General features: G+C 58.5%; 1 protein-coding gene across 1 annotated transcript in view; it reads right to left on the reverse strand.

The window, feature by feature from the left end:
- Positions 1-853: 853 nt before the first annotated feature.
- The window catches only part of LOC127575537 (tau-tubulin kinase 1-like), a 49,563-nt gene continuing 23,765 nt past the window's right edge, over positions 854-26,651 (reverse strand). The window contains exons 6-12 of the mRNA XM_052025469.1: positions 26,091-26,245; positions 25,285-25,501; positions 24,404-24,564; positions 23,705-24,194; positions 7,194-8,299; positions 3,892-4,233; positions 854-1,459 (exon numbers count right to left, since the gene is read on the reverse strand). Coding sequence (XP_051881429.1) covers positions 1,426-1,459; positions 3,892-4,233; positions 7,194-8,299; positions 23,705-24,194; positions 24,404-24,564; positions 25,285-25,501; positions 26,091-26,245 — 2,505 coding nt within the window. The 3' untranslated portion in view covers positions 854-1,425. The remainder of the gene's footprint in view (positions 1,460-3,891; positions 4,234-7,193; positions 8,300-23,704; positions 24,195-24,403; positions 24,565-25,284; positions 25,502-26,090; positions 26,246-26,651) is intronic.

Raw genomic sequence — 26,651 nt, forward strand, 5'->3', positions numbered from 1 at the left:
GTGTGGTGAACGTGCCGTGGGCCACCGTCTCCCAGTTGGTCCTGCGTTGAGCGGTGCTGTGTCGGTCCGGCCGGTTTGCCTGCGTCCGAGCGAGTGGGTCAGGGGTGGACGGTGGTCTGCGGAATGACCCACACCTTCTGCTTCCCCAGCCGGTGGAGTGGTATCCCAGTCCCGCGGGGAGCCGTCTCCACTCCCGCTGGGAAACCCCAGAAAAAATGCCAGGATATGGGTCAGTGAGGTCGGGCTCCAGGGTTCAAAGAGCAGCCGTGAACCTTGGAACAGCAGGGCTGTGACTTGCCGAATGGGCTCAAGACCCCGCTCCCGGTGGGGTGGGGGGAGTCAGTCTGGAGTGTCCACAACTCCTCCCAACCCACGGCTTCCTTCCTGGGCTGCTTCCGATGGACAGGGGCCGACCACTAACCCCGGGTCACCAGGCTGACCCCTGACCTCCACAGTCACCAGGCCAACTCCCAACCCCGATCCCTACCCTGGACCATGGTCCGAGGCCTGCCCTGGGTGACCCTTGCCCTGCCCCCTCCAGCCCGGTCTGTGATGGACAGTGGCCCAGGACCAGCCCCGTCCCAACCTGCACCTCCACACGGGACTCGGTGCCGAGGGAGGATCCCTGCCCTGAAACACACGTGTCTCTCCCTCCACATGGGACAGTGCTGAGGGAGGATCCCCACCCCCCCCACCCGGAAACACGCGTGTCTCTCCCTCCACATGGGACAGTGCCGAAGGAGGGTCCCCCCCGCCCTGAAACACGCGTCACTCCCTCCACATGGGACTCAGTGCTGAGGGAAGGTCCCCCTGCCCTGAAACACACATGTCTCTCTCTCCACATGGGACTCAGTACTGAGGGAAGGTCCCCCTGCCCTGAAACACGCGTGTCTCTCCCTCCACACAGGTGGTGCTGAGGGAGGGTCCCCCTGCCCTGAAACACACGTGTCTCTCCCTCCACACGGGCTGCCCAAGCCGCGGAGCCCCTGGCCGCCCCTGGGGGTACTGGAGTGCGAGCGTGCTGGGACTGACAAGATGCCAGGTCCGACCACAGTGAGAAGCAAGCAATCAGGGTGTTTAATAAATGTTCAGTGCCAGTGACGGGCATCGCCAACAGCCCAGACCAGGCCGGAACTGCCCGCCCCTCACACCCACTGCGCCAGGGCTGGGCCCAGGGGGATCCATCAGGTGCTCCTGGTGAGACGCGAGCCACGGCTGTGCTGCAGACATCGAACGCATGCCATCTGTCGGGGCTGGGCTGGGATACAAGGTGCCATGCAGCATACATCATCCCCTGTATTTTACATTAGAATTGCAATGTGTAAACATTAAGGTAACTGCTCTGTAGAAGCTGTTAAATATTCCAGTGGAGTTTCCAGAGCCCTGCTCACACCAGGTGTCCGTCACCGATCCAGGCCAGAGGTTTCAGAGTCTCCGCTCTGCTGAGCTGGTCACTGAGCTGGGGGCACAAGAGGGAGTGTTAGACAGGATAAACGCAGTGAGTGACTGCCGGCACCCGGCCCCTCACGCTCCACACACCGGCACCTCTGGAGTCAGTCACACAGCACAGAGACAGACCCTTCAGCCCACACTGTCAGTGCTGCCCACCACATCCCCATCTGCACTTGGTGCACAGCCTTGTGCTGTCTGTGATACGTGGAACACAAAGCTGTTCACTGCGCTTGTGACAATAGTGAACCAGTATCAATAATTTCAACAAACATGTTGAAAGATTAGAGAGATTTCAAATAACACAAACATTGGTGCAGTTGTGGACGGCGAGGAAAGTTATCAAAGGATACAGCAGGATATAGACCTGTTGGAAATGTGGGCAGAGAAACAGCAGATGGAGTTTAATCTGGACAGGCATGAGGTGTTGCACTTTGGGAGGTCAGATGTGAGGGGAAAGTGTACAGTAAATGGCAGAACTCTTAGGAGCATTGATGTACAGAGGGGTCTTGGGGTCCAAGTCCAGAGCTCCCTGAGAGTGGCCACACAGGTAGATCGGGTGGTGAAGAAGGCGTAGGGCATGGTTGCCTTCGTTGGTCAGAGTGTTGTGTGTAAGAGTCAGGAAGTCAGGTTGTAGCTGTACATTACAGGAAGGGTGTGGAGGTTTGGAGAGAGTGCAGAAGAGGTTCACCAGGACGCTGCCTGAATTAGAGGGCACGAGCTATCAGGAGAGGTTGGACAGACTTAGATTATGGACATGTTTTTCACACACAGAGCAGTGGGTGCCTGGAACGGGCTGCTGGGGGTGGGGGCGGAGGCAGGTACGACAGTAGGGTTTAAGAAGCTGTTAGACAGACACATGAATGTGCAGTGAATGGACGGATGTGGGTCGTGTGCAGGGAATGGAGGGACAGGGGTTGTGTGCAGGGAACGGGGGGACGGGGGTCGTGTGCGGGGAACGGAGGGACGGGGGTCGTGTGTGGGGAACGGAGGGACGGGGGTCGTGTGCGGGGAACGGAGGGACGTGGGTCGTGTGCAGGGAACGGAGGGACGGGGGTCATCTGCAGGCAGGTATGCTGTTTAGAACATAGAACATTCCAGCACAGTACAGGCCCTTCGGCCCACGATGTTGTGCCGACATTTTATCCTGCTCTAAGATCTATCTCACCCTTCCCTCCCACATAGCCCCCCATTTCTCTATCATTCATGTGTCTGTCTAAGAGTTTCTTCAATGTCCCTAATGTATCTGCCCCCACAACCTCTGCCAGCAGTGCGTTCCACACACCCACCACTCTCTGTGTAAAAAAACTTATCCCTGACATCCCCCTTATACCTTCCTCCAATCACCTTAAAATTATGTCCCCTCGTGTTAGCCGCTTTCACCCTGGGAAAAAGTCTCTGACTGTCCACTCGATCTATGCCTCTTATCATCTTGTACACCTCTATCAAGTCACCTCTCATCCTCCTTCTCTCCAAAGAGAAAAGTCCTAGCTCACTTGACGTATCCTCATAAGACATGTTCTCCAATCCAGGCAGCATCCTGGTAAATCTCCTCTGCACCCTCTCTAAAGCTCCCACATCCTTCCTATAATGAGGTGACCAGAACTGAACACAATACTCCAAGTGTGGTCTAACCAGAGTTCTATAGAGCTGCAACATCACCTTGCGGCTCTTGAACTCAATCCCCCGACTAATGAAGGCCAACACACCATACGCCTTCTTAACAACCCTATCGACCTGTGGGGCAACCTTGAGGGATCTATGGACGTGGACCCCAAGATCCCTCTGTTCCTCCACACTGCTAAGAGTCCTGCCATTAACCTTGTATTCTGCCTACAAATTCGATCTTCCAAAGTGAATCACTTCACACTTTTCCGGGTTGAACTCCATCTGCCACTTCTCAGCCCAGCTCTGCATCCTATCAATGTCCTGTTGTAACCTACAGTAACCTTCTACACCATCCACAACACCACCAACCTTTGTATCATCTGCAGACTTACTAACCCACCCTTCCACATCCTCATCCAAGTCATTTATAAAAATCACAAAGAGCAGGGGTCCCAGAACAGATCCCTGGTGACCACCACTGGTCATCGACCTCCAGGCAGAACACACTCCATCTACCACCACCCTCTATGGGTGAGCCAATTCTGAATCCACACAGCCAAGTTTCCTTGGATCCCATGCCTCCTGACTTTCTGAATGATTTGGCATCGTGGTTGGGACAGAAATGGGCCTGTTCCATGTTCCATGTTCTATGTTCCGTGCCGCGGAGATTCAAGGGCTGGCCCAGATAGTTGAACATTGGGAAGTGTCAGGCTGCAGTGCCCTTTACGGTGTACTGAGCAGATCCACGCACAGGCTGATCCCAGTCACACCCCACCCCCACCCCAACCCACCCCGCTCCATCCCCACCCCACCACAACCCCACTCCCCTGTTACCTGGCTGCCCGCTGCCTGGCTCTGGTGCTCAGGCCCTGGGCTCGGGCCCTGGAGAACGTTGCTGGGGGGCTGAGGTGTGGTCTGGGACCGGCCCCAGACAAGGCTGTGTGCTGCCTCCGGCAGTCGAAGGTCGCCCTCCTGACCCGACAGGGCGATGGGCTGTCCGTCCTTGACTGGGGACGCATCCTGGCGGAGGCGCTGAGGCTCCGTGGGGGGAGGGCTGGGCCTCCGGGACAGCGCACTGCCCCTCGCTGGGGGCACGGGCTGCCGGCGGCTGGGACAGCCGGCTGAGTCACAGGCTCCGCAGTGGGAGAGACGGGCGCCAGGGCAGGAGGGGACGTCCTGTGGGAGGGCAGAGAGAGAATCAGTCAGGGACGGGGCAGGGGCTACACAAATGTGGAGGGATGTAGGGGCCAGAGGGGGTTACAGAGACGGGGAGGGGTGTAGGGGAGGGAGGGGGGTCACAGAGACGGGGAGGGGTGTAGGGGCCGGAGAGGGTCACAGAGACGGGGAGGGGTGTAGGGGAGGGAGGGGGGGTCACAGAGACGGGGAGGGGTGTAGGGGAGGGAGGGGGTCACAGAGATGGGGAGGGGTGTAGGGGCCGGAGGGGGTCAGAGATGGGGAGGGGTGTAGGGGCCGGAGGGTGTGACAGAGACGGAGAGGGGTGTAGGGGAGGGAGGGGTGTAGGGGCCGGAGAGGGTCAGAGACGGGGAGGGGTGTAGGGATCAAGGGCGGGAGTGTTACACACACCACTTCATTGCCCTCCCCCCGTGCTTTCCTGATCACCTCCCCCCTCAGTCCTGACTCAGGGTTTTGACCCGAAACATCACAATTCCTCTCCCCCCACAGACGCTGCTCGACCTGCTGAGACCCTGAGGCAAATAGTGAGTTGCTCCAGATCCCAGCAGCTGCCATCCCCTGTGCATCAACATATCCGAAATCTGAGCTCAATCTCGTGGGTGATGTTGAAATCTCTCAACTGTCAGATTAAATCTTAAAAACAGAAGTCGTTCCCTCCCACAGTTTGCAGGACAGTGAGAATCAGTCTGTGCCTGGTGCAGGACACAGCTGCACTGATACACACTCGGAACTGTGTATAAATATTGTCCACTCACTGGTCACTGTGTCCACAGATGTCCCCTGCCCGCTCACTGGTCACTGTGTCCACAGACGTCCCCTGTCCGCTCACTGGTCACCTCTGTGTCCACAGACGTCCCCTGTCCACTCACCGCCCACCCCCGGTCAAACGTGCAGCTGCCACACTGAACTGCAGCTGGGAAGGGCACTGCTGGCCAGGTGAGCGACGCAGGGTGTTGGTTGGAATCCAAACCCTCTGGGTCCTGGAGCGGTCCCAGAGGAAAGGACCCCCCAGTCTCAGGCCGCTGTTCACCGCGGGAGAAATAAAGCAGGAAAGAACAGGCCAGTTAGTCCAGCATCTGTGAGCGGGTCAGAGCAGGACAATTACTGTCATTGGGCAAGGGAAGGAGCAGGGTGGATCAGGGCACCCAGTAGATATAGTGTACTTGGATTTCCAGAAAGTAGTCAATAAAATCACATAAAGGTGGTTAGTGGCAGAGAGGTTTGTACCATCGTTACCCACGGGTGAGGCACCGGGAAACTGGAGGGTGGCGAATGTTGAGCCTTTATTTAAGATGGGCAGCAAGGTCAAACCAGGGAACTACAGGCCGGAGAGCCTGACATCAGTGGTGGGAATGTTACTGGAGGGGATTCTGAGGGGTGGGACCTTTGAGGTGTTTGACAAGGTCCCGTGTGGTAGGCTGGTCCGGAAGGTGAGATCACATGGGATCCAGGGGGAGCTGGTGAATTGGATCCAAAGTTGGTTTGGTGGAAGGAGACGGAGGGCGGCAGTGGAGGAGCGTTTATCAGACCGGAGGCCTGTGAGCAGCGTTGTGCCGCAGGGATCGGTGCTGGGACTGCTACTGTTTGTCATCTATAGAATGGAGGTGGTGTGGTCAGTTATGTTGCAGACAACACCAGAACTGTCGGTGTGCTGGGCGGTGAAGGTGTCTGAGGTTACAGCAGGATCGAGACCAGCTGGGGAAGTGGGCCGAGGAACGGCAGATGGAGTTTAACTCAGACAAGTGTGAGGTGTTGCATTTGGGAAGTTAATCCAGGGCAGGACATACACAGTAAATGGCAGGGCCCTGGGTAGTGTTGTAGGATGGAGAGACCTTGGGGCACAGGGATATGGTTCCCTGAAATTGGGGGCACAGGTAGACACGCTGGCCTTCATCGGTCAGGGCACTGGGTACAGGAGTCGGGACATCCCGTTACAGCTATACAAGCCATTGGCGAGGCTGCACCTGGAGCACTGTGTGCAGTTCTGGTCGCCCAGCTATAGGGTGTCAGGAACTGGAGAGGGAGCAGTAATGTTCCCAGGACCGGAGAGGCCAGGACTGTTTACCCCGGAGCAAAGGGGTTGGGAGGTTTTGATGCAACGTTACAGATGGATGAGGATAGAACTGATCTGAAGGTGGGTACGTGGGGAGTGTGGCTCTCCACTGGTCTCTGAATCCCGGTCTGTGCATGGTCCTGGTCTGCATACGGTCCCGGTCTGCGTACTGTCCCCGTCTGTGCATGGCCCCGGTCCGTGTATGGTCCTGGTCTGTGCATGGTCCTAGTCTGCGTACGGTCCCGGTCCATGTATGGTCCTGGCCCATGCACGGCTCTGGTCTGTGTATGGTCCTGGTCTGGGTACGGCCCCAGTCTGCGTACAGCCCTGGTCCGTGTACGGTCCATGTGAGTGTACAGTTCTGGTCCGTGTACAGCCCTGGTGTGTTTATGGTCCTGTGAGCCTCCAGCAGCCTGTTACACCCGCAACAGCCTGTGATATGCCCACAGACTGCGTTATGCCCACAGGCTGAAGTACTTTCTCTGCACCTCACGTTCTCCCAGGGTAGAGACAGCGAAGCGGGGGCTGGAACACAGACACATCGGTACCAGGAGGGTTTTCATCTTCAAACCTCTGGCAAAGCTCGGCTGTCGGGATCAGGTAACCAGCGTTTTCCACAATAAAACCAGGAAACGCCAGAAACACTCAGCAGGTCAGGCAGCGCCTGCGGAGGGAGAGACCTCCCAGCCCTGCACAACAGGCTCTCCAGGGGCTGAACCTCCTGGCTGGACCCAAGGGGTGGGAGCCAGAACCCCCGACACCCAACCCCCGACACCGATTCCACTGACATCTCTTGCCCCCACTGGTCCCCTCCCTGCCCGTTCCCCAACCCGCGCCCCACCCACTCCCCCCACCGCCCACCGCCCCCACTCCCGTCCCCAGCCCCTACCTGTGTCCCGGCTGTGGTGGGCTGCTCTGTGCCAGGCTCCTGTCAAAGGGGGTCCGCACGCCCTTCGCAGGACTGATAGGCCGTGGGATCCTGCTGTGCAGCCTGCTGCGGGGGGGCCGGTGGAGGGAGGTGTCAGAGGCGCTGTCCTCCTCGGAGACGGGGGCTGGGGGATACTGCCTGCGGCCCGCCAGCAGCCGGGCTAGGCCGGGGGGCCGGGACCCCCGCTGCCCCGGCCGCTCCCTGGGCGAGGCCGAGGCCGAGTGCTCAGAGCCCGTGTCGTCCTCGGACAGCAGCACCGGGATCCGGCTGGGCCGGGGGGCTCGACATGGGGAGCGGGGCCCACACACCACTCTGCCCCGGGCTGGGCTGGGCACGGGCCCGTTCTGCAGGCCCTCCCTGGGGGCCTGGGCCTGCGCCCAGCGCCCGTCCCCGGGGTCCGGCGCCTGGAAGAACTCGTAGTGGTCGTGGGGCAGGAGGTGCCCGCTGGATGACATGACGTTGAGGTGGCTCTTCTCGGCGATGTGCAGGAAGGTGCGCTCCACCTTGGTGAAGGGACAGGAGGCAGCGGACAGGGGGGTGACGGGTAGCCGGCCCTCGGACTTCAGCAGGGAGGACAGGGTGCCGGGCTCGGACACGTCCAGCTGGCTGCCCAGGGGCTGGGCCCTCTCGGCCTGGGGGGTGAGGACCGCCAGCGTGCCCTGCTCGCCCTCTGCAGCCCCCTCAGGCAGCGGTGAGCGCTGGGCCTCCCCCGGGGAGAACAGCACCAGGGTGCGGGAGCCCTCCTCGGGCTCGGGCTCGCCCTCAGGACCCCGGCCCGGCCCCGGCCCCGGCCCCAGGCCTGGACCCCGGCCCTCCTCCGCCAGCAGGGTGGAGGCCGCAGCCTCCTGGCTACTCTGGCTACTACTGCTGTGGCCCGAGCTCTCCTCGCTCTGCCCCGCGCTTGCCCCCTGCTCCTCTGGCAGCTGGCCCCCAGCCCCCGCCTCACCCTCCCACCCTGCCTCACACCGCACCAGGTGCCAACCCGCCGGGGTGACCCAGAGCTGGGGGGTGCTGGGGGGGGCTGCCGAGACCCCCGAGGACGTCCGATCCACAGTGGGCATCGCCACCTGAAAACACAAGGACCCCAGCGTTAGTGATCTGTCCCTCAGCCCCCCCACCAATCCCGACCTCCGACCCATGGCCTTGACCCAACCCCAACCTCTGACCCATGGCCTTGAGCCAACCCCAACCTCTGACCCATGGCCTCAGCCCAAACCCAACCTCTGACCCATGGACTTAACCCAACCCCAACCTCTGACCCATAGCCTCAACCTAAACCTAAACCTGACCTCTGACCCACAGCCTCAACTCAACCCCAACAATCTTGACCCAAACCCACCCCGACCCCTGGCCTTGACCTAACCACCTCCGACTCACGGCCCTGACCTAATCCCGACCTCCGACCCACAGCCTTGGCCCAAACCCACCCCGACCCCTGGCCTTGACCTAACCACATCCGACTCACGGCCCTGACCTAATCCCGACCTCCAACCCACAGCCTTGGCCCAAACCCACCCTGACCCCTAGCCTTGACCTAACCACCTCCGACTCACGGCCCTGACCTAATCCCGACCTCCAACCCACAGCCTTGGCCCAAACCCACCCCGACCTCTGATCAACGGCCTTGACCCAAGCCCTGCCCCCAGTAACTCTCACCCAGGTGGGAGGGGCCCCAGTGAGTGGAGCCTGTGTTGTGGGGCTGGAGGAGGAGTGGGACTGAGATCCCCGGGAGGGGGCGGTGTGGGACTGACAGATCCCAGGGAGGGTAGGGTTGGTGTGGGACTGAGAGGGGAGGGTGGGTGGTGGTTCTGGAGCAGGATGTTCACCCCCCACCCCATTCAAGTGGGGGATGGGAACCAGGGCAAGCCTGGGGGAAATTACCGAATGGCCTGGAACTGTAGTGGGGGGGTGGGGGAACTGTGTCTGCAGAACTCCCTCCACCCAGTCTCCCTCCCAATGAGGAGGGGCTTTGCTGCCCGCAGTTCTGGGGATGGGGGGGGGGGGGCAGGTGGGCCTGGGGTCCTGGGGGAGGGCAGTGACCATCACTGGGAGGGCACTGCTGGGACACTGAGTCCCGTCAGATCCCCAAACTCCGGTGGTGGGGGTGGGGGTCCCGGGGAGGGGGGTCCTAGCGGGTGGGGTCCCGAGGATGGGGCGGGGAGTTCTGGGGAGGGGAGTCCTGGGGATGGGGCAGGGAGTCCTGGGGATGGGGGCCCGGTGGGTGGGGTCTGTGGATAAGGGATTTCAGCCAGGAGGTGAAAGCGGGGGAGCAGCAGCCGTTGTCCTGGGGAGACGGAGGGTGGTTTCAACTCCCGTCACATTGACCGGGACTGCCACGGTGCTGGGGGCCTGGATGGGGTGGAATTTGTTCAGTGTGTCCAGGAAAGGTTTCTGCAGCAATATGTCGGTGGTCCGACCAGAGAGGGGGCAACACTGCACCTCCTGTTGGGAGATGGGGCAGGGCAAGTGGCTGAAGTGTCCGTGGGGGCACTTTGGGACCACTGACCATGGTTCTGTTGGTTGTGAGATAGTCCTGGGAAAGGATGGGACCAGTCCACTAGTAGCCAGGGAAACGTAGATGGCACCGGACAGGAACTTGCAAAGGTTGATAGCGGGAGGCTGTTCGCAGGTGAAGGGACGTCTGGCGAGTGGGAGGCTTTTACATGTGAGACAGGGAGAGTTGGGGGCCGTGTGTTCCTGTTAAAGGGCACGGCTGGCAGGAGTGGGGAACCCCGGTGCACGAGGGATACTGAGGCTCTGGTCAGGAAAATGGAGGCGGCATGCGTCAGGTGCAGGCCACTGGGATCCAGTGAATACCCTGGGTATAAGGGATGTAGGGGAGTCTGCAGGGCACAAAGAGGACATGAGACATCCCTGGCAGATAAGGTAACAGAGAATCCTAAGGGATTCTATATCAAGAGCAAAAGGGTAGCAAGGGAGAGAAAGGACCTCTAAATGTGGCCGTCTGTGTTGGAGCCACAGGAGATGGGCGAGGTGTTACGTGAATACTTCTCGTCTGTGTCTACTGCAGAGGACGAGGTGGAAGTTGGGAATTCAGGGAAGGCAACAGTGATGTGCTGAAACACATCCACGTTACAGAAGAGGAGCCGGTGGTCTTAAGGTCCATAAAGGTGGATAAATCCCTGGGGCCTGACCAGCTGTATCCCAGGACATTGTGGGAAGGTGGGGAAGAAATCGTGGGGGCCCTGGCAGAGAGATTTGTACCATCATTGGCCACGGGTGAGGCACCAGGAGACTGGAGGGCGGCGAATGTTGTACCGTTATTTAAGACGGGCAGCAAGGACAGGCCGGGGAACTGCAGGCTGGTGAGCCTGACATCAGTGGTGGGAACGTTACTGGAGGGAACGTTACTGGAGAGGAGTCTGAGGGACAGGATTCATCAGCGACACAAGAGATTCAGCCGATGCTGGAATCTGCAACAACACACACAAAATGCTGGAGGAACTCAGCAGGTCAGGCAGCACCTAAGGAGGGAAGTAAACAGTCGACGTTTCGGATTGAGACCCTTCATCAGGACTGGTGAAGGGAATTGACCAGAAACATCAATGATTTATCAGCATTTGGAAAAGCAAAGTCAGCGTGGCTTTGTGAGTGGGAAATCACGTCTTATGAATTTGATTGAGTTTTTTTGAAGAGGTGACCAAGAGGATCGACGAGGGCAGGGTGGTAGATGTTGTCTACACAGACTTTAGCAAGGCCTGTGACTGTGGTAGGCTGGTCCGGAAGGTGAGATCACATGGGATCCAGGGTGAGCTGGTGAACTGGAAACAGAATTGGTTTGGTGGTAGGAGGCAGACTGGAGACCTGTGACCAGCGGTGTGCTGCAGGGATCGGTGCTGGGTCCCTGCTGTTTGTTGTGTATATATAAATGACTTGAATGAGGATGTCGGCAGTATAATTAAGTTTAGAACACTGAACACAGAACGATACAGCACAGGAACTGGTCCTTTGGACCACAGTGTCTGCACCGAACACAATGCTGAATCCCTTCTGCCTGCACATTCCCCACGTCCCTCCGTTCCCCGCACACGACCCCCGTCCCTCTGTTCCCTGCACATTCCCCACGTCCCTCCGTTCCCTGCACACGACCCACGTCCCTGTTCCCCGCACACGACCCCCGTCCCTCCGTTCCCTGCACATTCCCCACGTCCCTCCGTTCCCTGCATACGACCCCCGTCCCTCTGTTCCCTGCACATTCATGTGTCTAACAGCCTCTTAAACCCTACTGTCGTACCTGCCTCCACCCCCACCCCCAGCAGCCCGTTCCAGGCACCCACCGCTCTCTGTGTAAAAAAAATTGCCTCGCACACCTCCTTTGAACTTTCCCTCCCTCACCTTAAATGCATTCTCGTATTTGACATTTATACCCTGGGAAAAAGATTCTGTCTCCCCTATCCATGCCTCTCATAATCATATAAACCTCTATCAGGTCTCCCCTCAGCTTCCGCCACTGCAGAGAAAACAACTCAAGTTTGTCCAACCTCTCCTTACAGCACGTGCCCTCTAATCCAGGCAGCATCCTGGTGAACCTCTTCTGCACCCTCTCCAAAGCCTCCACATCCTTCCTGTAATGGGGTGACCAAAATTGCACACAGTACTCCAAGTGTGGCCTAACCAAAGTTTTATACAGCTGCAACATGCCTTCCGTAGTCTTATACTCAGGGCCCCGACCGGTGAAGGCAACCATACTCTACACCTTCTTTACTGCCCTGTCAACCTGTGCAGCCAGTTTCAGAGAGTGATGGACTTGGACCCCAAGATCTCCAGGTTTGCGGATGACCCGAGAACTGTCGGTGTGGTGGGCGGTGAAGGTGTCTGAGCTTACAGCAGGATCGAGTCCAACTGGGGAAGTGGGCCGAGGAATGGCAGATGAGGTTTAACTCGGACACGTTGCAACTGTACAAGATGTTACTGAGGCCACACTGGGAGTGTTGTGTGCGGCTCTGGTCGCCCAGCTAAAGGAAGGATGTCACAGAGCTGGAGAGGGGGCAGAAACGATTCATAAGAACGTTCCTGGGACTGGAGTCACAAGGAGAGAGCGGACAGGTTGGGACTGTTTTCCCTGGAGCGAAGGAGGCCGAGGGGTGACCTCATGGAGGTTTATAAAATCATGAGGGGCACAGATAGGGTGAATGGTCACTGTGTTTTCCCCAGGGTAGGGGAGTCTAAAACTCGGTTTAAGGTGGGAGGAGGGGATATAAAGGGTACCTGAGGGGCAGGTTTTCACCCAGAGGGTGGTCTGTATGTGGAATGAGCTGCCAGAGGACGTGGGTGAGGTAGGTACAGTAACACCATTGAAAAGGCACCTAGACAGGGAAGGTCTGGAGGATATGGGCCAAATGCGGGCGAATGGGACCGGTGTTTTGTAGATGGTGCCTACTGCAGTCACTGTGTGCGGGAGGGGGAAACGGGGTGTTTAGGGACGTGGGGAAGAGGGTGTTTAGGGAGGCAGGGGAGGGAGATTTTAGGGAGGGGGTGTTTAGGAGGGGAGGGGAGGAGAGGGGGTGTTTGTGGGGGGTGATGGGGAGCCAATGGGGTGGGCTCTTTGTCCTGGGCGGTGCTGAGTTGGGGAGTTGTTGAAGCCGCACTCACCCAGACCAGTGGGGAGTGTCCCGTCACACTCCCTACCTCTGTCCTGTACACAGGGGGGTGTCAGGAGGCGAGTCCGTCCCCATCTAACCCCCAGCCTCTGACCTGCCCGTGTGGTGAGTCACTTCAGAGCTACTGAGTCCATTGATGAGACCATCAGCACACTGAGCCACACACTGTGAGCTCGGGGCCAGCTCTGCCCCCATCCCTCCCACCGGGCCGAACGACGACAGACAGTGTGGGTTTCCTGCCCTGGATTCAGCTGCCCAGCAGTATTCCCACCCCCTCCCCAGCCTGCCCTCTCCACGATCCCCTCTCCCAAACTCCCACCGGGAGCCAAACTCCCGGGGACCCGGGGCCTCCCCCCCTCACACAGGGGCCCTGGGTGGGGACTGCTGCACAGAATAGTCCCGTGCAACAGTCACACACTCCCAGGGCACCTGTCCTGTCTGCAGCCTGGAGCAGTCCGTGTCCCACAGTCTGGGAGGCTGCAGCCCTGGTGGGAGTGTTTGGAGAGGCTGCTCCTCAGGTTCTGGGCCACATCTCAGCCCCACACTGCTGACCTTTGGGGCCCAGTAACAAGGCAGGGATTGTAAAGATTAAATATAGAGTGAAGCTCCCTCTGCACCGTCCCATCACACACTCCTGGGGTCAGAAACAGGGCGAAGCTCCCTCCGCGTTGTCTCATCACAATCTCCCGGGGTCAGACACACAGTGAAGCTCCCTCCACACCATCCCGTCACACACTCCCGGAGTCAGACACAGGGTGAAACTCCCTCTACACCATCCCATCACACACTCCCAGGGTCAGACACAGGCTGAAGCTCCCTCCGCACCGTCCCGTCACACACTCCCGGGGTCAGACACAGGCTGAAGCTCCCTCTACACTGTACCCTCACACTGTCAGGGCAGGAACAGGGTGGGTTGGAGTAAATCCCAGTGTGCCTGGACGATGGACGAGGAGTTTGCCCTGAAGGTGTGCAGCTGCCGCCCACTGGGTGTGCCTGGCTCGGCACAGCATTGACACCACTCCCCCTGGGCTACCCGGCAGTGAGACGGGGTCCCGGTGGAAGGGGCCTGCTCTGTGGGGAGGGCGGGGGGATCGGAGGCCTCTCGGGACCAGCAGCGACGGTTACACCTGTGCGCGGAAGGCGGAGACTGTAAGAATGAATTTGTGCCTTTGCTGCCCTGCTGTGCAGAGTTGGGGGGCTGCTGGGTCCACCCGCCCACCCTCCCGCCTGGCCAGTGAGGCTGCTCTGATCTGCCTGGCCCCCACCCCCCCGCCCCAGGTGCCTGGGTTAGCCCTGCCGTCTGCCCTGTGGTCTGAGCGTGGAGCTGGGGGGGGGGGGGTCAGTAAACCGTGCCCAGCAGATGTGTCATTCACAAAAGAGACAGATGAGACTACAAAGAATCAGAGGCAACTACAGATGAGTCTGATCTCCAAGCTTTAATGACATCTGGGGAAATATACAGCTGCCATTGCAGATGTTTACACTCCATACAAGGGCAAAAGGCACAAATTCAAGTTTAGAGTTCCGTCTGAATCCTCGCGCCACTCTGCACAACGCCGCTCGGTTAGAAATTACAATTTACAATCCTCAGCCAGTATTTACAGCACGTTCCATGCAGAGGGACACTGCCCGTCCACAGACAGATCCCTGTGGTACAGTGGCTCGTGGGGAAGCCATGAGCAGCCTGAGATACATGCAAAGACCCTTCCCCTTTATTCACAGTAGTAAGAATTGTGATTAAAATTGCATTATACAGTGAATCAAAGTCAGTGCACGACGCTGGAAGTTATAAAAACCCACGGGCGTCAGTGGTGGCGTGGAGGCTAATCTACTCGCCCGGGACTGTGGGAACACGGCACGTGGAAGTTCCCATCAACAGTTGGCTCCGTATCCCCGCTCCCAAAACTGGGTGGGAACCCCTCGGTCGACAGCAGCCTCGAGCAGGGGTGGCCCCCCCTGCGTGGTGGGGAGGGGTGGTCTCTCCCCCCTGCGGGTGATGAGGAGGGGGTGGGCTCTCCCTCCTCTGGGTGATAGGGAGGGGGTGGGCTCTCTCCCCCGGGTGATAGGGAGGGAGTGGTCTCTTCCCCCCCCTCCCGAGTGATGGGGTGGGTGCTGTATTTTGAAAGAGAAGGGGGCAGTCCACGGTGGGGGCATGGAGGGGTGGGGGTTGGTCCGGGATGGCGGGAGGGTGTGGGACCGGGATTGGGGGGTGTGTAGACTGGGATGGGGGGGGGGGGGGTGGGTGTCTCCTGCACTCAGTCCATGTGGGAAACACAAGGCACTGGAAGCCCACGCCCAACATGATGCAGGCACCCCCGCCCAGGACAGAGAGCAGCCCACCTCCGTGCCCAGAGAGACCAAGGCACCAGCAGTGACCGGGTCTCACCACCTCCCCCTGATGTTCTGTGGCAGTCCCATCCCCGAGTCCCCCACCCTCAACAGCCTGGGGGGGGTCACCATCACCACACACACCGGACCACACACACACACACACACCGGACCACACACACACACACACACACACACACACACACACACACACACACACACACACACAGACCACCCACACACACCCCAGGATCACCCACCCGCACACACACGCCAGACCACCCACCGGCACGCACACACACACCGGACCACCCCCGCGCACACACACACCGGACCACCCGCGCGCACACACACACCGGACCACCTGCACACACACACACACACACACACTGGCACACACACCGGACCACCCACTCACACACACTGGGACCACACGAGCAGGTCAGAGGCTGGGGGTCCTGTGGGGAGGGACTCTACAGGGCACAGGTGGGGAGTGTGACGGGACACTCCCCACTGGACTGGGTGAGTGCGCCTCCAACTCTCCAACTCAGCACCGCCCAGGACAGAGCACCCGCCCCATCGGCTCCCCATCTCAACCAACCCCCAACAACACCCCCTCCCCTCCTAAACACCCCCTCTCCCTCCCTAAACATACCACCCCCTGCCTCTCTAAACACCCCTTACCCCTAAACATCCCCTCCCTAAACACCCTCTCCTCCCCTAAATGCCCCCTTTAAGCACCCCTACCTGCCCTAAACACCCCCTCCGCCTCCCTAAACACGCCCTCCCCATCTCCTACCGAACAACCCCCACCCTAACCACCCCCTCCCATCCGCCAAATCCCATCCCCCTTACTCTCCCCTCCCCTGCCCCACTAACCACTCCTGCCCCCACCTCCCTAAATGCTCCCTCTCCTCCTCCCTAACCACACCCTGTCCCCAACCAACCCCTCCCCACCTCCCTAATCGCCCCCTGCCCCTGCCTCCTGCATGCACAGTGACTGCAGTGGGCACCATCTACAAAACACACTGCGGTCACTGACCCAGGCGACTCCGACAGGACCTCCCACCCACCCCCCGTGGGAAATCTCTCACCATTCCTGCACCATCACCGGGTCTCCCCTAGAGCTCCCCTCCCACCAGTGAAGGAGGGGCAGTAAATGACCCTGGCCAGTGACAGTGGGAGGAGCTTTGGGCGCAGGGACGGAGGGGGGTCCCACCCCTGGAGGGTGGGTGCAGCACAGCACCCAACACCCGCTGACAGTAACTCCCGGGGAACAGTGGGCTCCATCACACCACCCCGAATACGCACAGTCCTGCTGCACGGGTGGGGGGCGGGGGGGGGTGGGGGGGGGGGGGGGGAAGAGAGGGTCGGAGGGCAGGGACACCCAGAGGGAGGGGTCGGGGGCAGGCTACGTCACAGTGTGGGTGGTGGGCAGGTGAGGGGCAGAAGGGAGGATCCGGGGGAGGGTCGGGGCCACCCAGAGGGAGGGGGTTGGGGGCAGGGCAGGTGACGGTGTGGGTGGGGGCAGGGGTCGGGGCCACCCAGAGGGAGAGGGTTGGGGGCAGGGCACATGATGGTGTGGGTGGGGGGGGGGGTGGTGTGCCTGCAGGTGGGCAGGTGTGAGGGGTGAAGGGTCACAGTGGGCACAGTGCTAGGGTGAGGAGCACTCCCACTACCTACACTACCTGGGCAGTGGCCTGTGTGTTGCCCGGGACAGTGGGCAGTCCCTGAGACCCCACCCTGGGACAGAGGGACGGGCCCTGCCCCGGGACACACACGACCAGCCCAGTCTCACCCTGGGGATTGGTGACCACCCGCCCCGCTCCCTGCCCCAGGATAGCAGACGGGCCCCGCCCCGGGACATGCAGACACGCAGGACCAGCCCGGTCCCACCCTGGGGATCGGTGCCCATCTGCCCCGCTCCCTGCCCCGGGGGGAGGGGCGGGCCCCACCCTGGGACATGCAGACACACAGGACCAGCCCAGTCCCACCCACCCTGGCTCCCTGCCCTGGGACATGCAGACATACAGCACCAGCCCGGTCCCACCCGCCCCGGCTCCCTGCCCCGGGGGGAGGGACGGGGGCTCAGGTCTTGGACAGGAAGCGGGCCCAGACCTGCTGCAGCTGGCTGCGGGAGATGCGGAGAACGGAGGGCATGAGGCGGTGGTTGCCAGGGATGAGGGGCAGGTGTCTCCGCGAAGCCGGCTGGCGGGCAGGACTGCTCTCCGCCGAGCGGCTGCGCTGCAGGAAGGTGGTGCTGGCATGAGGGTAGTGCTCCGTCTCCAGGGAGGAGGAGGAGAAGACGGAAGAGGCCAGTCTGCGCAGTGGGCTGTACCGCGGAACCGTCTGTGGGGTGGAAGGCTCCTGGTCAAACTGAAACAGAAACAGGGCCGAGGCCACAGTCAGACGCACTGCCACAGGGGGCGGGGAGGGGGACAGAGCCCCCCCCCAGCCTGTCGCCGACACACGGGGAGGGTCACAGGGAGGGTGGGAGGAAGGGCAGGACTGGCATCTCTGTGCTCCAGGAATGGGGTGGCAGTGCATTGACAGCTCCAGCACCGCAGGAGTGGTGAAGGACATACCAGGTATCCCTTCAAGCAAGGCTACCTGAGCTTCGAAATAAAGCGAGGTCCAGTCCCATGCTGGGGGTGCATACAGGGCCCCCGTCAGTCAATGGGAGAGAGGTGTGGGCAAATTGCAGAATGAGGTGGGCAAGGCATGGTCAGAAAACAGACAGTGAGAAAGGTTCTCAAGAATTACAGGGGCGGATCCTGATCAGCTGGGTCAGTGGGCCGAGGAATGGCAAATGGAGTTTAATTTGGATAAGTGCAAGGGGTTGCATTTTGGGAAGTCAAATGTGGGTCGGACTTTCAGTGAGCGGCAGGGCCCTGGGGAGCGTTGTAGAACAGAGGGACCTCGGGGTACAGGGACATGGCTTCCTGAAAGTGGGGTCACAGGTAGACAGGGTGGTGAAGAAGGCGCTTGGCTCGCTGGCCTTCAGTCAGGGCATTGAGTACAGGAGTTGGGACGTTATGTTGCATTTGTACAAGACACTGGTGAGGCCGCACTTGGAGCACTGTGTTCAGTTCTTGGCACTGTTACAAGAAAGATGTCATTAAGCTGGAAAGAGTGCAAAGAGGATTTACGACGACGTTGCCAGGACTCGAGGGACTGAGTTCTAGGGAGAGGTTGGGCAGGCTGAGAGCGTCAGAGACGGAGGGGTGACCTCATCGAGGTGAACAGACACTTGGATGTCTCTGGATAGGAGAGGTTTCGAGGGATATGGGCCAAATGCAGGCAAATGGGATCAGCTTGGTTGGGCACTGTGGTCAGCATGGACGAGTTGGGCCAAAGGACCTGTTTCCGTGCTGTATGACCCTCTGTCTCTCGGTGTTAAAGGAACAGGGTTACAGAGGTGGAGGATTGCAACTTCCCCAACATTGGCTGGGATCACCTCAGTGAGAAAGGAATGGATGGGGTGGAAGTTTTAAAGAGCATTCAGGGGAACATCTTGAGCCAGTACATCAACAGTCCTGCTCGGGATAGGGCAGTGGGAGATCCGGTCCTTGGGAATGTGACCGGGCAAGTGGACGAGCACTTTGGGGAGAGTGACCGTAACCCGTTAAGTTTCAGGTCATTATGGACGGGGAAAAGGGTGGTTCAGACATCAAGGCTCTGAATTGGGGAAGGCAGACTGCAACTTCACAAGACAAGATCTGGGAGCTGGAGCCATCTGTGGCAATGAATTCCACAGATTCACCACTCTCTGGCTAAAGAAATTCCTCCTCATCTCTGTCCTAAAGAGATGTCCTTCTATTCTGAGGCTGTGCCCTCTGGTCCTAGACTCTCCCACTACTGGAAACATCCTCTTCACGTCCACTCTATCCAGGCCTTTCAATATTCAGTAGGTTTCAACGAGATCCCCCCTCATCCTTCTAAACTCCAGCGAGTACAGGCCCAGAGACATCAAACATCCCTCATACATTAACCCTTTCATCCTTGGGATCATTCTTGAAAACCTCCTCTAGACCCTCTCCAATGCCAGCACAGCCTTACTTAGATATGGGGCCCAAAATTGCTCACAATACTCCAAATGTGGTCTGACCAACGCCTTATAAAGCCTCAGCATTACATCCTTGCTTTTATAATTCTAGTCCTCTTGAAATGAATGCTAACATTGCATTTGCCTTCCTTACTACTGACTCAGCCTGCAAGTTAACCTTCAGGGAATCCTGCACTGGGACTCCCAAGACCCTTTGCACCTCTGATTTCTGAATTTGCTCCCCATTTAGAAAATAGTCTGTGCCTTTATTCCTTCTACCAGAGTGCATGACCGCACACTTCCCTACGCTGTATTCCATCTGCCACTTCTTTGCCCATTCTCCCAACCTGTCCAAGTCCTTCTACAGATTCCCTGCTTCCACAACACTACCTGCCCCTCCACCTATCGTTGTATCACCCGCAAACTTGGCCCCAAAGCCATCAATTCCGTCATCCAGATCATTAACATACAAAGTGAAAAGTAGTGGATCCAACACTGACCCCTGCGGAACACCACTAGTCACTGGCAGCCAACCAGAAAAAGCCCCCTTTATTCCCACTCTTTGCCTTCTGCCAGTTAGCCAATCTTCTATCTATGCTAGTACCTTTCCTGTAATACCCTGGGGTTCTATCTTGTTTAGCAGCCTTATGTGCGGCACCTTGTCAAAGGCCTTCTGAAAATCCAAGTAAACAACATTGACTGACTCTTTTTCTATCCTGCCTGTTACTTCCTCAAAGAATTCCAACAAATTTGTCAGGCAAGATCTCCCCTTAAGGAAACCATGCTGACTTCGGCCTATTTTATCATGAGCTTCCAAGTACACCGAAACCTCATCCTTAATAATGGACTCTAACATCTTACCAACCACTGAAGTCAGGCAAACCGGCCTATAATTTCCTGGCTTTTGCCTCCCTCCCTTCTTAAAGACTGGAGTGACATTTGCAATTTTCCAGTCCTCCAGAACCATTCCTGACTCTAGTGATTCTTGAAAGATCACCACTCATGCCTCTACAATCTCTTCAGCTACGTCTTTCAGAGCCCTGGAGTGTAGTCCATCTGGTCCAGGTGACTTATCCACCTTCAGACCTTTCAGTTTCCCAAGCACCTTCTCCTCAGTAATGGCGACTACACTCATTTCTGCCCCCTGACTCTCTCGAATTTCTGGCATGTTGCTGGTGTCTTCCACAGTGAAGATTGATGCAAAATACTTATACAGTTTGTTTGCCATTTCTTTGTTCCCCATTACTAACTCTCCAGTGTCATTTTCCAGCGGTCCGATGTCCACTCTTGCCTCTCTTACTCTTCATATATCTGAAAAAACTTTTGGTATCCTCTTTTATATTATGGGCTAGCTTACGTACCTTCATATTTCATCTCTTCTCCCCTTATTGCTTTTTTAGTTGCCTTCTGTTGGTTTTTAAAAGCTTCCCAATCCTCCAGCTTCCCACTAATTTTTGCAACATGTATGCCTTCTCTTTTGCTTTTATGCTGTCTTTGACTTCCCTTGTCAGCCACGGTTGCCTCATCCTCCCTTCAGAATGCTGCTTCTTTTTCTTTGAGATGAACTGATCCTGCGTCTTCACAATTACTCCCAGAAACTCCCACCATTGCTGCTCTATCGTCATCCCTGCTAGGGTCCCCTTCCAATCAACTTTGGCCAGCTCCTATGTCATGCCCTTACTCAGCTGTACTATCGACCCATCTGATTTCAGCTGCTCCCTCTCAAACGGCAGGGTGAATTCTATCATATTCTGATCACTGCCTCCTAAGTGTTCCTTTACCTTAAGCTCCCTAATCAAATCCGGTTCATTGCACAACATCAAATCCAGAATTGCCCTTTCCCTAGTGGGTTTGACCACAAGCTGCTCTAAAAATTCTACAAGTTCTTTCTCTTCGAATCCAGTACCAACCTGATTTTCTGAATCCACCTGCGTATTGAAATCCCCGATGACCACCATAACGTTGCCCTCTTTACATGTCTTTTCTATCTCCTGTTGTAACCTGTACTCCACATCCTGGCTACTATTTGGAGGCCTGTATAATAATTCCCATCAGGGTCTTTTCCTTGCCGTTTCTTAACTCTACCCACAAGGATCCTACATCCTCTGATCCTATGTCACTTCTTGCTGAGGATTTGATTTCATGTTTTACCAGCAGAGCCACCCCACCCCCCTCTGCCCAGCTGCCCGTCTTTTCGATGGGATGTGTATCTGGATGTTTAGCTCCCAGCCGTGATCTCCTTTCAACCACGATTCTGTGATGCCCACAATGTTGCACCTGGCAATTGCTAACTGCGCTATAAGCTCATCTGCCTTATTTCGTATACTGCGTTCATATATAGCACCTTCAGTCCTGTACTCACCAGCCTTCTTCTCAAATTTGTCTCCATGTTGCCTGAAGTTAAATTCTTATCCTTCTCTAAACTTTCTCTTATTCTTTATTCTGGAGACCTCAGTAACCTCTCCTGCACTCTCCTTCCCTTTTACTTTATCCATACTTTTCCGATTTGTTGAACCCACCCCCCCCATGATTTAGTTTAAAGCCCTATCCACAACCCTAGTTATGTGATTCGCCAGGACCCTGGTCCCAGCGTGGTTCAGGTGGAGCCCGTCCCATCAGAACAGCTCCCTCCTTCCCCAATACTGGTGCCAATGTCCCACAAATTCAAACCCACTTCTCCCAAACCATGCATTTAACTCTCTGATCTTACTGACCCTGTGCCAATTTCCCGGTAGCAATCCAGAGCTTATTACCTTTTTGGGTCTGCTTTTTAATTTAGTCCCTAGCTGTTCAAATTCCCTCGGCAGAACCTCCTTCCTTGTTCTACCTACATCATTGGTATCCACAGGGACCATGACAACTGGATCTTTCCCCTCCCACTCCAAATTCTTTCGGAGAAAAAGAAAAAAATCTTTGCTGGTCACTGCTGAGATGTCAGATGACTGGAGGACAGCAAATGTGGTACGTTTATTCAAGAAGGGCAGCAGGGGTCAGCCAGGTGATCTTAGGGCAGTGAATCTATCATCAGTGGGCGGGATGTTATTGGAAATAATCCTGAGAGACAGGATCAATCTACATTTGGAAAGTAGTTTCCAAAAAGGACCTGGATTGTGGGTAGGCTGATTTCAGTATGAATAGACCCAACCTGAGGGCAGATACTTGCAGGTAGGTTCACGTTGGACAAGTGGAGAGCACTTAAGTATGAAATCATAGTGCAGGACCAATGAGGGTGAGAGGTAGGGGCAGGAAGTCCAAGGAACCCTGTCTGTCAAGGGATAACGAGGGCTGGACAAAGGCAACAAGGGCAGGCACAGACTACAGAAAAGGGAAAACCCTTTAGGAATATAGTGTGTTAGAGGGTAAAGGAGAGATTGGAGGGCAAAGAGGGGGCACTGGTGGACAATACAATCCCAAAGCAGTTTATGTACATCAAGGTGAGAGGGTAACCAGAGAAAGAGAAATGACAACAATCTGCTGGAGGACCTGATGCAGGGTCTCGACCCGAAACATTGACAGTTCCTTTCTCTCCACAGAGGCTGCTCAACCCACTGAGCTCCTCCAGCAGATTGTTTGTTGCTCCAGATTCCAGTGTCTGCAGTCTCCTGCGTCTCCAACAGAAGGGGCAATCTGTGTGGAGCCAGACCATGTGGGTGAGGTCTTAAATGAAACTTCTCAGCTGTATTCACTGAGGAGAAGGACATTGTGGGAGAATTCGGGGGGGTGGGGGGGGGGGGTGGTGGTGCTGAAATTCGAGAAGATGCAATCAGTAGAAAGGAGGTATTAGATGCCTTAGTGGGCTTAAAGGTGGATAAGACCCAGGGGTGATGAGCTGTATCCTAGGTTACGGTGGGAGGCAAGGACGGAGGTTACACTGGCCACCAGTGAGGCATCAGATGGCTTGGTAATTGGAGGCAGAGGGTGGTGGTGGAGGGGTGTTTTGTGAGTGGAAGCCTGTAACCAGTGGTGTACCACAGGGATCGGTGGGGACCCTCACTGTCGGTTATACACACTAGGGATTTGGGTCTGGGAGGTATGATTAGTAAGTTTGCAGACCTCCAGTGTTGTGTGTGTGTGTGTGTGTGTGTGTGTGTGTGTGTGTGTGTGTGTGTGTGTGTGTGTGTGTGTGTGTGTGTGTGTGTGTGTGTGTGTGTGTGTAGTTTGCACATTCTCCCCGTGTCTGCATGGGTTCCCCAGGTGCTCTGGTTTTCTCCCCCCTCCCAGTGACATGTGGGTTAACTGGGGGCAGTGAATTGCCCCTGGTATGTGGGTGAGGGGTTGAACCTGGGGGGAGCTGATGGGAATGTGGGCTGGTCAGCCTGTCTGGGTGCCTCCTGCCCCGCTCCTGGCGCTCTGTGGGTGCAGAGACCTACCTGCTTCTGGGAGGTGGAGAGCTCAGACCCACAGTGTGGGTGGGGAATGGGTGGGGTACGTGTGGGGCCACAGGCGGGGTCACGGGTGTGGTGCGTTCAGCCACCTACCTGCTGCTCGGACGTGGACAGCTCGGACTCGTGGCGTACAGTGTGTGGAGCGGGCTGCGAGTGGTGTAGTGGTGAGCGGCCCGGACTGCTGGCACGGAGCTCCCTCCCGCTCTCTGAGGTGGAGGGGCACTGGGCTGTCCTCCTGCTGCCCTCCTGGTCCGGGACCCTGGGACGAGCAGCCTCTGCCCCCTCGAGGGGCCGCAGTTCCTCGGGCTCCTCGTCGGTGGTGCCGGACGAGCTGGCCTCCACGCCCGGCTGGAAGTCCTTCAGCTCGGTCTTGTCGATGATCACCCACTCCCTGCTGTCGAAGTCCTCCTCCTCGGCCAGCGGCACCGACCGGAAGGCCGTGCTCAGGGCCTCCTGCTCCACCGAGGCCGAGGCCTCCATCCGCCTGCTCACCGGCCTCTCACCCGCCGCCTGCTCCTTCCCCGAGCTCAGCAACCCCGCCTGAGGCTGGCGGGAGGGTGAGCCCAGCATCTCCACCCGGGACCTGGGGAACAACACGGGGTCAGCCTGGGTGGTCAGCCCTGGCCCCTGGCCCCTGGCCCCAGACCCACCCCTTGACCCAGCCGTGGGAGGGCGCGGGGACGGGGACGAGAGGGGGTTGGGGGTAGGGGGTGGGGACGAGAGGGCGGGGGGATGGGGACGAGGGGAGGGGGGGACGAGGGGAGGGGGGGACGAGGGGGGAGGTAGCCTCACCGTTTGTCCAGAGCCTCTCCGCGGGCATCGGTGGTGGAGAGCCGGTCGGACTCGGGACTGTTGACGCGGCGATAGCGCAGCCCAGCCTGGCCGCTCTCCGTGGCCCCTCGCACTGGGGAACCAGGGCAGGGGAGGCGACTGGGCTCGTCCTCCAGCACACACTGTGTCGGCAGAGGGGGGGGGGGAGGTCAACACTGGGCACCGATCCAGTCCCCCCCACCACACCGGCACCAATCCAGTCCCCCCACCAACCCCCAAACTGGGCACAACGACCCCCCACAGATCCAGTCCCCACCCCGCCGTCCCCCCGGCACCGATCCGGTTCTCCCCACCACCACCCCCACATCAGCCACTGATCCAGTCCCCCTCCCCACACCAGGCACTGACCCTCACCACAGCCCTCCCACTGTCCCATTCCCCCCTCACTTCCCGTCCCACTCTGCCACATCTCCCCAGTGCCAATCCCGCCAACCACTCTCTCCTCCCATTCCCACACCCCCTCTGATCAGCCTCCCTCACCCTGAACACGATCCGCTCCCATTCCCATGCCCACACTCCCTCTGACCAGCCCCACTCACTCCTCACCCTCTGACCATGATCCCCTCCACTACACTGCACAGTCCCAGCCCCAATCTCCACACCCACCCTGCATTACCTCCACAGCCATCGATCGGCCGTCCCTACACCAGTATCTCCCCCACCATGAACCCCAGCTCCCTCACACCGTCCCTCAGTGACCCCTCTCCCCCAGTGCCCTGTCACTGACTGTATCCCCACTGACGTTAATCCCCCTCCCTCACACCGTCCCTCAGTGACCCCTCTCCCCCAGCACCCCGACCCCGGCAGGTGAGGACCGACCAGTGGATGCTCTGCCCCCTGACCTTGCTCATGCTGATCCGTAGTTTGTTGCGATTGATATCCGTCTCATCCCAGGCGTCCGTTTCTAGGGCGAGGTTTGGGGGAGCTCCAGACAGGTCAGTGGGCCTGCCGGGGATCATGGCAGGTGCATTCTCCTGGTCACTGAGGTGCTCATCCTGCAGGACATCGTCTGTGTTCTCCCGCTGCACATCGCCGGGCACCGGAGTGACATTGATCACCCTGCAACACAGACACCAGGCGTCACCCCCCCATCCAGAGAACCTCCCACCCGGGGACACCCAATCCATGGACCCCTGACCCGGGACCCACCACACACCACCCACCCCCCCACCCTGACCTGCGGACACCTGACCCGGCGACCCTCGATCCATGGAAACCCCACCCCCCCCCCCCCCCCGACCTGGGGACACCGGACCCATGGACCCCCCGACCCGGGGACACCGGACCCATGGACCCCCCCGACCCGGGGACACCCGATCCATGGACACCACCCCGCACCCCCCCCGACCCGGGGACACCCGATCCATGGACACCCCCCCGACCTGGGGACACCCGATCCACGGACCCCCCCCGGCCCAGAGACACCCAGTCCACAAACCCACCCCCAAACCAGGCGTCCGGATCTATGGACCACCCAACCCAGGGACCCCCAAACTCACAGGCCGCTATGACCCAGGGACCCCCTGCCCTTGATCTGGGGACCCCCGACCCAGGGACGGCTCTCCAATCCCCCGACCTCCTGTGCCACCCCCTCCCCTCCAACCCATGTCCCCGCGTTCTCCCCTCCCCCACACGGGATGGGACTGACCCGAACATTGCGGCGGTCTGTTTGGTGTGTAGCTGAGCCTGGGTGGGGGTGCTGGTGGACAGCAGGGCGTCCGTGCCTCCCTTCTCCCAGTCGAAGGCCTCATTCTCCGTGATACATCGTTCCTTGGTGCTGCTCTCCAGTACCGACATGATCAGCTGCCGGGGAAGGCAGGAGGGTCAGAGCAGGGCTGTGGACAGGTCCTGTCGCTGAGGGGTCTCCCCGAGGGATGGTCCTGTCACTGAGGGGTCTCGCCGAGGGATGGTCCTGTACCCCCACGGGATCTCCCCGAGAGATGGTCCTGTACCCCCGAGGGATGGTCCTGTACACCCAAGGGATCTCCCCGAGGGATGTCCTGTCGCTGAGGGATCTCCCCGAGGGATGGTCCTGTACCCCCGAGGGATCTCCCCAAGGGATGGTCCTGTACCCCCGAGGGATGGTCCTGTACCCCCGAGGGATGGTCCTGTACCCCCGAGGGGTCTCCCCGAGGGATGGTCCTGTACCCCCGAGGGATCTCCCTGAGGGATGGTCCTGTACCCCCGAGGGATCTCCCCGAGGGATGGT

The sequence above is a fragment of the Pristis pectinata genome, chromosome 10, assembly GCF_009764475.1.
Source record: "Pristis pectinata isolate sPriPec2 chromosome 10, sPriPec2.1.pri, whole genome shotgun sequence".
In the NCBI taxonomy this organism is placed as follows: Eukaryota; Metazoa; Chordata; class Chondrichthyes; order Rhinopristiformes; family Pristidae; genus Pristis; species Pristis pectinata.